General features: G+C 54.6%; 1 protein-coding gene across 3 annotated transcripts in view; it reads right to left on the minus strand.

Moving 5' to 3' along the window:
• The window catches only part of GDPD5 (glycerophosphodiester phosphodiesterase domain containing 5), an 82,901-nt gene that overhangs the window by 33,772 nt on the left and 36,427 nt on the right, over positions 1–12,702 (minus strand). For all 3 annotated transcript variants that reach the window (XM_064492723.1, XM_010989681.3, XM_064492726.1), the window contains one exon: positions 5,715–5,891. In XM_064492723.1, the coding sequence (XP_064348793.1) occupies positions 5,715–5,831 (117 nt within the window). In that variant the 5' untranslated portion in view covers positions 5,832–5,891. The remainder of the gene's footprint in view (positions 1–5,714; positions 5,892–12,702) is intronic.

The raw sequence follows: 12,702 nt of genomic DNA on the forward strand, positions 1-12,702 counted from the left end.
TGACTATACCAGGCACCCTCTGTGCCATTCAGAGAGAAGCTAGGTGGAGTCCGGGGGTTCCCGAAGGCCAGAGGCGGCTTGGCCTTATTGCAGCAATTAATCCTCAGCTCCCTGCACTGCAACAGCCAGGCCTCTGCCAGCCTTTTCTCTCTCTCATGGATGCAGTAATATCGTCTCCCATTTTCTTATCCTCATAGCAACCCTGCCAGGTTTCCAGGATTAAATGGGTCTTATCATCTCCATTTAGAAGGGGGAAACTGAAGCTCAGAGGGCCCCTCTCTGACCTGCTGGGTCCCTTTTCCCCAAAGCACCAGAGAAGGGAACAGCCATCCCTTTGAACGTCTGTATGGAGGACACATTTTCCCCAGGTTGGAACAAGGGTCTGTCTTGTTTGGGACATAAGACACGATGGTATCTGTTATCTAACTGGACACATGGGGTGTGGGTTTGTACCTCCACTTGACCCACAAGCAAGCTGAGGCCCAGAGAGGATCTGGCCTTGCCTAAAGTCACACACTAAGTCACTGGAGGAGGCAGGGTACAGTTCAGGTCATAGTTCCCTCAGCCAGAAATGCCCAGGTGATTCTGGCGGACTCCAATCACACCCTGGAGCCCATCCCAAAGGCTGCTTCCTCCAGGGAGTCCACCTTGATTCCCCAGTGAGATCCATTCTTCCTTGCCCCTGTTACAGGTCCACATGGTGTTGGTAGGAAAGGAAGGTGGGGAGCCAGTTAGGAAACTCACCCCCTCTTCCTGCCCATTGGCAGAGCCTGAACCCAGCTCCAAGGGTGGCCTGGGAGGTCCCTTGGCTGAGTCAGCACCCCTCCCTCCAGCTATAGCCAGGGGCACTGGAATGCAGTAAGCAACTCAATAACCAAAAACCCAATCAAAAAACAGGCAGAACACCTAGAGATTTCTCTAAAGGAGACAAATGGATGGCCAATAGGTACATGAAAAGATAGATGCTCAACATCGCTAATTAGAGAAATGCAAGTCAAAACTATAGTGAGGTATTACCTCACACTGGTCAGAATGGCCATCATTAAAAAGTCCACAAACAATAAACGCTGGAGAGTGTGTGGAGAAAAGGGAACCCTCCTACACTGTTGGTAGGAATGTAATTTGGTGCGGCCACTATGGAAAACAGTATGGAGATTCCTTTAAAAGCTAAACATAGACTTACCATACGGTCCAGCAGTTCCACTCCTGGACATGTAACCAGGGAAAACTCTAATTCAAAAAGACACACGTACCCCAATGTTCATAGAAGCACTATTTACAACAGCCAAGCCATGGAAGCAACCTAAAAGTCCATCCACAGCGGGGGTGGGGGGTGGGGGTGGGGTTGTGTGTGGATGTGTGTGGGTTTGGGTGGTTGGGGGGGTGTGTGTGTGTGTGTAGCAAAGGGTGAAGGCATGTTGATGGATTTCCTCACTGCAGGTGTCTTCCTGCCATGGTGGGAGGGGCTCCCATTGAAAGAGGTAGGCAGCTGGGGGAGATAATCTTTTCTGTGTTCCCCCCAGCTCTACCACGCTATTCCTGGCCTCTGCTGAGACCGGGCCCACTCTGGGCAGAGCAAGGTTTCCCACCTCCAGGAACGGCCTCAGTCAGGTGGGAATCATAGGATGACAGGAGCATCATCAAGATTCGACTGCACCTTCTAGATGCTTCTGCACCTAGACTCCCTCCCTTTGTTATATCTATGCAGACCCCTTCCCCTTGTTGAGAACTCAGCCTTTCTCATCTGGCTCCCCGCCCTCCCCACCTCCACTCAAGGCCCCTCAGCTCATTCTCCATGATTGAGCCAGAGGGGTCCCCACACAGCCCAAGTCCGCCTGTGCTCCCACCGCCCAGGATGGACAGCAGGCTCCCTAGCACAGCCTCTGGCTCAGCCCCCTGGGCCGCACTCTCCCCCTCTCCTCACCCTGGCCCCCCAAGGCTGAATTGCTTTCAGTTTCCAAACGCAGGACACTTGTAACACGCAGCTCCCCTGCCTTGAATACTTTCCCACTTGGCATGACATGACCAGCTAACTCTCTGACAAGCTTTCCTGCCTGGGGTGTCCCTGGGCCTTGGCAGTGATCAACCTGGGTGGTCTGGATGTCAGTTCCTGTCTGCTCTGCACCCTCCTGGGAGCCCTTCAAGGGAAGGAGAAACCAGGTTTGATATACCTGAGACCCCCAGACCCAGGGCAGGTATCAGGACAGGTTTGTTGACTGAATAAATGACCAGTACTGCCCAGACAAGACTGTTGTTGTGGGTCAGGGGACAGGGCATAGGACTGGGGGTGCAGTCAGGGGCAATGCATGCTGTGCCTTCTGCACCTTAGCTTGAATAGATCACTTCCTCTTCCTGGAGCCCCATCCATAAGAAGAAGGGGATCACAACAAGCTTAAAATACCCTTTGAAAGGCAAACATACTACAGAAGTACAAGAGACTTGACTATCACGGTCTGTCTCCTGCAGTGTCTCGGGCTGGAAGTTCCTCTAGGCATCTGACCTGTATCCCCCTTGCTGCAGCGAAGCTGGTTTTGACACTGTGCTGCCTCCCACAGATGCACAGTCTTCAGGGGACCCTGTGGGGATGGCCTGAGAACTGTCTTCTGTCCTGCCCCATCCTTAATTGGCAGTAGTAGAGTAATGAGTCACAGACAACAACCAATTAATTATCCCTAGTTATAAAAAGCTTTTGCTTCCCCTTCTTAGCTGTCAAGAGAGCCAGCCTCCTGCTGCCAGGCTCCTCCACTCCCTTCGTGCTGGGGGACAGGAGAAGAGGTCATTTCACCTCTTCCCAGTCCTCAGTTTCCTGTTTCCTTATTTGTCAAGTGTGTGTCCTGGGGGGAGGGGACAGGAAGGAAGGAGGCCAGTCTGGGGAGAGGAGGGGGCTCCTTCCCAAACTCCCTGCCCTGCCTCTGCCCTCCCCAGGAGCCACTCCAGGACCACAGGGCCAGATCTTCACCAGGGAAGCACTGAGGGTGCCTAGTCTGGCACTCAAGCCACTCACTCCCTATCTTGTCCCAAATGCTCCTGGCCCATTGCTCTCTCTTTGCATCAGGTAACTTCCCAAGTCCTCCTCCCTGCCCTTCCTTTCTTCTCCTTGAAACACACCCAGACTCAAAATGCACCTGCCTTCCCTCCAGCCTCTATCTTCCTAAGGCTCTTGCTGCAAATCTCTCAAGAACTCCAGGTATGACATGGCTTGGAGCCTTGATTTCTCCATCCATAAACAGCATGCCCCACAGGGGTATTAAAACAATAAACTTGGCAATGTTAGGCTCCCTGTAAACAATGGGTGCTCCAGAGGTGCTCAACAAGAGACTCTCCAAAGAGGTCCTGAGGAAAGGCAATGCCTAAGAGGGGGCGGTTCACAAGGAGGAGGGGAATATGGGGATGACGCCTCTCCACCTGCCAGGCCCGAGGGGCTCTCCTTTCACTTCCCAGCCTGTGCTCCCAGAGCTCACTCTGGGCCTCTATTTGTTCAGCAAAATTCACGGAGAAGCTTCTCTGCACTGACCCTGACTTTGAGACCCCAGACTGCTGTTCCCTTCACTGTGTCAGGCCAGAAGCCCAGCCCCCCATCCCTGTCCTGGCCCAGCTGTCTGGGGAGGGACTGGGGAAAGAAAAGAGAGGAGAGAGATGGGGAGAGAAGGGGGGCAGGCTGAGGCTGGAACCCAGGAAGTAGGAAGGAAGCGGGAGGAAGGGGGAGGAGACACCTCCTCAGCTGGGAGGCTGGGGTTGCCTGAGGTAAGCTCAGCCCTTTCTGCAGAGGCCCCACCACTCGGAGGTGCTGCAAACCCTCTCCCCTCTCCCAGCCAAGCTGCCTTGTGGCTCACAGCCTCCTGCCATCACCCCGTACCTGGCACCCTGGGCCTTGGCATTTGCAGAGCCTGCACCAGCGCAAAACCGGCCTCAGCCTACCACTTCCTCCACCCTGGGCCTGGCGCTGGCCACAGCCAAGACCTGTCACTTCCTGACTCCACAGCCTATGACTGGCTGGCCCTGGGCCCACCATGAGGTGTGAGGTGCCTGGGAGATCCACCTTCCTCCAGTGTCTACTTCGACAGCCAAGGGCTGTCTGCTGGGATCTCAGCCAGCCTTCTCCTCCCTTCCTCAGGCTCAGCTTCTCCCCTTCCCCCTTCCCAACTTCCCCAAGAGCTTTGGGCCCACACCACACAGTGCCAGATCTCAGCTCTGCCCCTCACCGGCTGTGTGACCTCGGCCTGGTTACAGACGTCCCTGGCTTCTGTTACCCATGTGAAGTGGTGGCAATGACAACTAGCTCACCTCAGCACCCGGCACACAGACACCCGGGTGCCAGCTGCCTGCGAGCTCCGGCCTTCCTGACACACGGAGGCCCTGCTGCCTCCCTTCCACCATCTCAGGGGAGAATGGAGCTCAGAGTAAAGCAGAGGGACTAAGGAATTCTGAAGTCTTAACCCAACCTCGCTTCTACCTCAGATGTGAAGAGGCCGAGGCGTGGCAGTCAGGAATGACTTGTCTAAGGCTAGCCACAGCCAGCACTGTGCCGGTCACTTCATGTTGTGCCGCACGCCATCCACCCAGCAGCTCCTTGAGAGTGGTGGGTGTTGTTTAACACTAGGTGAGAAGGCTCAAAGTCAAGTCAGTACAACTTGAACTTGAGGCTGCCTGACTCCTGATCTGATGGCCTGCACCACTGTTGAGGAGATTCTAGGTCCACATTAGAGGGCAAGGCTGTCCTGGGCGGGGGCCTGCTCTGTAGGCCTGGGCAGGCCCCTTCCTCTCCCTGCCTCCTCTGTGCTACACTGGAGACATGGTAACAAATCAGGCCAGGTGCCCACCAGGTGGTACGTGCTTCTCACCTTTGGGGGTCATGACCCCAGGCTCCTGACTCAGCCTAGCGCTGTCTCTCCCCGCAGAGGCAGAGGAGTGCAGACAGGCAGACAAGCTTCCCCAACCTCCCCATCTAGACAGCCCGGCGATGCTTGGCCTCTGACCTTAGCCGCCACCCCGCCCTTGGCCACTCTGGCCTGTTTGGGGGCTGGCTGAATTTGGAGGCTGGCTTCTTTGTTCAGACAAGCCAGAGGGAGGAGAAAAGTTGTTTTCCAGACAGCAAAGCTTTTAGATAAACACCATTTATCTCTCTCTCCATTCCCTCCTGAAGGAATTGGGTTCCTTCAGAGAAGAAACTAGATCCACTGGCTGATGGCGCCCCAGGGACGGAAGTGCGGCTGGGGGTCTGGCCTGAGAAGCCGGACACTAAAGGAGGCTTTCTTTATCTGGCTGAGCACCTGCTGCCAGCCCTGGCAGGCTAGCAGCTCAGGTGACTGGGCCCTGGTGCCAGGCGATGACACTGCCAGCTCCCAGGCTCCAGGATGGCCTGACCTACCTCCTCACCCTCCCCTCTGGCCTCCTGCCTGGTCCGGATCTGCCAGGAAGCTGAGAACTTCTGCTCACCATGGGGAGAGCCCTCCCTGCCGAGAGCAGCCCAGCCCCTACACCGTCAGAGAAGAGTTAACAACTAGCTACACCCATGACAGGCTGGCCTACTTCCTTGCCCACCAAGTCAGGTAGATTCGGAAATTACCACAGGCCCATTTTACAGAGGGAGAAGCTGAAACCCAGAAGGGGCGGTGGCCTGTCCGGAGCCACACAGCAGAGTGACAGAGCTGAGACCCTTCCCCCCAGACCCTGGGGCTCCCTGGGTCCTTTGTCCCCATCCCAGCACAGCTCACCGGTGTGGTGTCATCGTGAGAGCGCTGGTAGCGCTTCCAGCGGCAGCCGTAGATGCCCGTGAGGCAGGAGAGGCACAGCTGTGGCTCGTAGTACTGCAGGGGCTGGTGTCTCACCATGCTCGTGCCTGCGGCCCTGGCGCCCTGCCCTCAGGCGCCCATGGAGGCCCCCAACTGGTCCTGCAGGAGGAAGCACAGGCCTGTGAGGCAGGGGAAGGGTGACAACGTGGCCCCAACACAGCACGTGTCATTGTAGTCTAGGTCAGAGTGGGTCAGTCTCTGCTCAGAGCCCTGCAATAGGTCCCTGTCTCTCTTGGAGTCAGAGGCCTATCCTTGCAGGTCCCCCAGGACAGTGCCCTGCCACCCACCCATGACCTAATCATCCAACAGAATCCCCATACCCATTAGCAGTCACTCCCCCACTCCCGTCCCAGACCCTGCCCACCCAGCAACCTAATCTACTTTCTGTCTTTATGGATTTGCCCATTCTGGACATTCCATATAAATGGAATCATATGATATATGGCCCTGTGTGTCTTGTTTTTTTCACTTCAGGTTATGGCCTGAATCAGTGCCGTATTCCTTATTATGACTAAGTAATATTTAATTGTATAGATATACCATTTTATCCATTCATCCACCAGTTGATAGAGTTTTTGGTTAAGTCCGCTATGAACAAGTTTTTGTGTGTGAATGTATGTTTTCATTTCTCTTAGGGACATACTTTGGGATGGAATTGCTAGATCACATGGTAACTCTACGTTTAACTTTTTGAGGCTGTTTTCCAAAACTGTTGCACTATTTTACGTTCTCAAAGTACTATCATCCCCATTTTACAGATCAGAATTCTGAAGCACAGCAAGGTTTAGCCATCTGTCAAAGGTCACACAGCAGAGGCCAGCAGTCTGGCTCCTTGCTCTAACCCGGGGGTTGGCAAACTATCTCATGGGCCACATCTAACCAGCCACATATTTTTCTGCAGCCCACAAGCTAAGAATGGTTTTTACATTTTCAAATGGCTGGGGGGGGGGAAACCAAAACAAAAATATGTTGTGATCCGTGAAAATTATAGAAGAGTCAAATTTCAGTATCCATAAATAAAGTTTTATTGGACGCAGCCCCATTCATTCGCTTATGTACTGTCTATGGCTGCTTTAAGTATAACTGCAGGGTTATGACAGAGACCATGTGGCCCGCAAAGTCTAAAATACATACTGCCTGGCCCTTTACAAGGACAGTCTGCTGACCCCGTAACCACAAGGCTATGATGGCCCAGGAACTGGTATTGGAGTGCAGCATACAGTGGAGAGAGGAAAGGGCGCTGCAGGGGCTTAACAGTTACGGGGAGGGTCAGGGCTGCTTCCCAGAGGCAGCGCCGAGCTGAGGCAAGATGAGCTCCTCTTGCTAAGGCCCCAGAGGCCACACCACAGGGGCAGCGGGCTTCAGGCCCACCAACTACTTCCACGTCTGGGCCTTACTCGGGGCCTCTGCCTAACACCCCCTACTTGCCCCCACTCCCTAAGTGCTAACCTCACACAGGGATTACAGCCTCCAGTCCGGGTAGGGAGATGCATCAGGGGCTTGCTGGGAATACTGGCTGACATGGATCCTCCTAATCACTGGGATTTGTTGATGCAGCCTCTGTGCCCGCGGCTCCCTGGGGAGCCCCGTGGAACATGGTGCAGCTCCTGTGGACTCTCTGAGTAGAGCCCAGGGCTTGGGGGATAGGATAGGAAGGGATGCTACTACAGTTGGCTTAGCTCTCAGGAGGCTGGGGAGGTTGGGGCCGGGGTGGGCAGGTAGGAGATCGTCGTGGCTTTACTTTCCTCCTCTCTAGAAGGAGTGTGTACTCACTAATGTCCTCCTATGGCCACGGCCTTCCAGAGGGGTCAAAGGCCAGAGTTCACAGCCAGGGAGTCAGGTCTCACCATGTGCACCCCCAGATGAGGGCCTCCACTGTCAGGTTGGCCACCACCCCTGCCCCTACCTCCCCAGGAAGGGAGGAGGCAGCTGATATGTAGAAAGAAGCCCAGATTCATCCCGCCTTGGCCAATGGCTTGCCCTGTAGCCACAGCCACTCAGGGCTCTTCCCTAAGCCTTGGCTTCAGCTTTTGCCTTGACTTCTAAAAAAGATCAGATGACTGGGGAGGGGGATGCCAGGAGGGCACTTCACGGCAGTGACTGAGGTACAGCAGGTGGGCATTCTGCAAGCAGGTTCCCTCGCCCTCACATTCCTTTCCCAGGACCGCCTCCCCCACCCAAGCCAGGGCTGATTCCCATGTGCCCTCTCACCTCTCCCCCTCCCCACCCCCATGACTGAGCATTACAACTCACCCAGGAATGGAATTTCCATTTCAAATCTGGAAAAGAGGGAAGTAGATGGGCCGGCTCCAGGTCTCCAGGCCTCACCCAGGACTCAGCTGATTGTAGCTCTTGGAATTACTCCCCTCCTGCACTCCTTCTCCCCCTCCCCCACCATGAATTTTCACAGTATTCATAACTGCAGGGGTATCTCAGAGAGGCAAACTTCTCTTTCCTCTGCACGTTCTCCTGAAGCCATCAAGACAGCCAACGGCACAGTGCTGTCTCCAGGGGGTCACCCAGGCCCTGCAGACCCAGCACACAGTGACCGCCTCACCACCCCCAACCTGCCTCTAACATCCCTCAAGGCCCTTTAATCACCATTCCCTCGGCCCTGCCCTGGCCAGGTCTCATCTCTCCCCTGGATGGGGAATCCTCTGGCCTCCCTGCAGTGGCCTTGCCCCACCAAGCCAAGCTCTCACCTGCAGCCAGAGTGAGCTTTTGAGCAGGCAAATGGCTAGGATCCGGCTCCCCCAGCCTCACCACTCCAGAGTTTGCTGTCCCTTCATCTGGCTAACACCTCCGGATGTTATCTCTGCCGGGGAGCCTCTCCCGAGCCTCAGGTTTGGTTAGAGGGCTCCCAGCGTTCCTCATTCTTCCTGGGCAGCCTGTGTGAGCACCACTGACATGCCTGTCTCCCCCATGGGACTACTCGAGTTATTCCCACATCCCCAGGGCAGCACGGGGAGGCGGCCCTGGGGGCTTCCTCGACTACACTTCTGAGAAAGTCCAGAAGTTCTGCTAACAGATGTGCTGCCCAACCTTGGGTAGTCTGGACGAGCTCCCAGAGACCAGACCCTCCCCACCCGCCCCACTTCCTGCCAGCGCTAATGGCATTACTTAGCATCAATTGATTTCTCCAAGCCACCTCCCAAAGCTGCTGATATCAGCCAAGTTCCAAAGAAACCCCAGCCCAGAGCCCCCACTGGCTCTGGGACAAGAGAAAGCTCTCACCTCTGAGTCTGATGTTTGAGGGCCCTCCTCAGCCCTGAGTCTTGTTTTCTGTCTGAATTCCTGGTCCCTGCCCTGAACTTGCACAGCCTCCTGTTTGCGCAGGGAGGGGCCTTCCAGGAGTCAGGAGTGAGATGGAGTAATAGATTTGGGGACAGGCCCACACCTCCAGGGGCCTCTCTCTCCTGACATCCTGGGAACACACCTCACCCAATCCCCTGCTCCTTGTCCCTCCCATGACTGGCAGGCCCTCACTGCCCCCAGAGCCCGCTGCCCCTGGCCCCAAGCTTGCTCTCTTTCCTGAGTATGGAAAGAGGACTCCAGCTTGGTCTCCTTCAACTGACTTGCTGTGTGACCTTGGAGCCTTACTTCACCTGTCTGAGGAGTGGGGACTAGACAGAGTGACACAGAAAAGCCCAAGGCTGCAATAAGAAGGGATAAAACACTGATACATGTTACAACATGAATGAATCTTGAAAACAGGATGTTAAGTGAAAGAAGCTGGTCATAGAAGGTGGTGTGGGGGCTTGTGGGGCCCATGCTGAGCTTCGTACCTGCCTCAGCTCCTGATGACAACCGTCCAAAGCAGAGCTTGACTGACCTCTTTTACAGATGAGAAATATGGACCCCAGATGAATGGATGAAAAAACTGGGGTCCATCCAGACAATGGCGTATCACTCAGCAACAAGAAGAAATGAGCTATCAAGCCAGAAAAATACATGAAGGGACCTTAAAAGCATATTGCCAAGGGACAGAAGCCAATCTTAAAAGGCTACAAACTATATGATTTCAACTACATGACATTCTGGAAAAGGCAAAACCATGGAAGCAGTATAAAAAGATCAGTGGTTGCCAGGGGTTGGAGCACGGGATTTTTAGGGCAGTGAAATTATTCTGTATGATACTGTAATGATGGATATCTGTTATTAAACATTTGTCAACCCCCTGAGAATATACAACACAGAGTGATCCCTACCATAGACTATGGACTTTAGTTAATAATATCATATCAATATTGGCTCATCAATTACAACAAATATACTCCCCTAACATAAGATGTTAATAAAAGGGAAAACCATGGGGTGGGGGAGGGAGATTATGTAGGAATTCTGTACTTTCCAATCAATTTTCCTAAAACCGTTATAAAAAACAGTCTATTAATTAACTATATATGTATTTAATTTAAACATCTATGTTGATTGATCAGTAGATAGCTAGATCAATGGATCTAGGCCTGAGAGATTAAGTGATTCACCCATGGCCAAACAGCTGTGGAAGAGAGAAGATATGAACCCAGGGCTGCCAATCCTAAAGACCAGTCTTTCCATGGCACCAGCCCCAAAGGGAGCGTCTGCCCATGTTTCTGCCGCCTTCCATGTCTATGCCTATGCCAGCCACAGCATTTGTCACTGCAAATTGCACCTCAAAGGGCCAAGTTCAATATTTTGGTTGGCACCAAAGAAGCAGGGGCGTGGAGTGTGGGACCAAGAACCCCAGGGAGGAAAAAGAAACCTGCCTCTCACTGACTCCTTCCGGGTTGAGGGAAGCACAGACCTGACCTCCTCCAACAACCTGCCAGGGCCCCAGGGAAGGAGGCAGGGCACACCTGTGGAGGGGGGACCACCTCGCCTTCTCCTTGGCCATGGCTGTCCTCACTGGGCCTCAACCCTAGCCTTGCCTTGGGGCTGGAGATGGGGGAACAGGGCTGGGTGACCTCCACAAGCCTCTGGCCTCAGCGTTCCCATTTGTATCACAGGAGGGTTTGAACAACATCAGATGATCTCCAAGGGCCTTTTTGGCACTCAGCTTCTAAAACCCTTTCACCACCTGCTCTCTCCTCATCCCCCAGAGATAAGCAGAGACGGGGTTGCTGGAAGGGATGGAAGGATAAATCCCACAGTCCTTGCCTGATCTGATGAGGAAGAGCCCCCTCCATTCCCAGGACCAGTGGCTGGAAGTCAGCAGCTTGCCACTGACTGGGGTAGTCGAGATGAGGACGAAAGCTGCAGGAAGGCCTGCGACAAGGTTAGAGGCTTGGTCACCCTGAGCCCCAGCCAGGGCTCTGCTGCTGCCCAGGTGCCTCCACATCTTTGACAGGGACCAAGGTGTAGGCAGTCATGGCCTGGATAACTCAGTGAGGAGCCCAAACTTCACTTAGGGTGAAACTCAAGGAATAAAAGGCACAGGGCCATGGGGACCCCTCCTCACAGTGCTCAGGGAACATGGCCCTGGAGCGAGACAAGGGCCTCCCTGTTGTCCTTTCCCACGGCCATGACTATCCCCTGTCCCCAAGCAGGTGTGCCTGTGAAACCACCGTAGCTCTGGGCTCCTCTGCCCATCCTCAAGGCCTGGAAAACTCCTACTCATCTCAGCTCAGCAGCCCCTCCCCCAGGAACCCAGCCCTGCCTAGGTCAAGGTCCCTTCTGGATCCACAACTTCTATGCTTCCTCTGGTCCCAGCTCTGATCACTGCAGGGCGGCTTCCTGGAGAGGGTGGATATCAACAGAATTCAGAAATAAAGGAGGATCTGTAGCACAACAGGGAAGAAGGGGCTCTAGGTAAGGGGACAACAGAGGGAAAGCCTGGTGGCAGGGAGGGGTGGGCAGGGCCTCTCCCAGGGCTGAGGGCTCCAGCAGCAAGTTAATCCCCATGTGGGTTCTGTCTGGTGGTGACAGTGGGGTCTGCTGCCAACAGTAGCCTCCCAGCCCTCTGAGGACCCAGGGGCAACAGGGCACCCCCCAGGCAGCTCGCCAGCTGGGCTGTTTCTCCAACCAACCAACCGAAGCCAAACCCACAAAACAAACCACTGGCCCCAGAGCTGGGGCTTGAGATGGGGGGACAGGGCTGATTCTGGGACTTCCCACTCTCCGGACCAGCCAATTCCAGACCCCACCCCACAACTCTCTGGCACAGCCTCCGAGCTTAGCTTATGAAGAATGTTCAGTCATTACATTCCCTGCTGCCTGGGCCTCATTAGATGGCTAAACTGAGAGATGTGGGCTGCCACATCTCACTGTGTGGCCCTGGGCAAGTTATTCCACTTCTCTGGGCCTCAGAGAAAGCCCTAGATCCTAATGAAATTAGCAGAGAAGATAAGCAGGTGTAGGGCAGGAAGGAAGTCGGTCACTGAGGCAGCTGCCAGTGGGGAGAGGCTGGGGGAGGAGGTGCAGGAAGGGGCCTGGGGGGCCAGCAGCCCCCTGTCATGGCCACTCTTTCTTTAGGGAAAAGCTACTCAGTGGGCCAGGCTGGGACTCCAGCAGGAGCCATCAAAGAATCAATCATGCCGTAATTAGGGTCATTATTAATCTCTTTCCACTGTGGGGCCAGGGCCTCCTGTTTACCCAACACTTCTGTCCCAGAAGACTCCTGACTGCGCTTCCTCTCAGGGAAATTCCCAGTGGTGGGTTCTCTGGTTCTCTGGTCGCTCCTGGCTGCCCTCCTGCAGGAAGCACTCCCCGCTTCTCCTTCGGGAAGGGCTGGCTTCCTGGGAATCCCGGCCCTGGAACGATCTGTTCCACATCTAAGGCTCTTTAGCTCACTCAGTGAATGCTTCCCCTATGCGCCAGGCACTGCTGGGACCCAAGAGGGATTCACAGAGAATCAGACATGGCCCTTCCTTTCAAGGAGAAGACCTCATCGCAGCAGCAGCAGCTATGATTATAACCACACGCACAGCGC

The sequence above is a fragment of the Camelus dromedarius genome, chromosome 12, assembly GCF_036321535.1.
Source record: "Camelus dromedarius isolate mCamDro1 chromosome 12, mCamDro1.pat, whole genome shotgun sequence".
NCBI classification, from domain to species: domain Eukaryota; kingdom Metazoa; phylum Chordata; class Mammalia; order Artiodactyla; family Camelidae; genus Camelus; species Camelus dromedarius.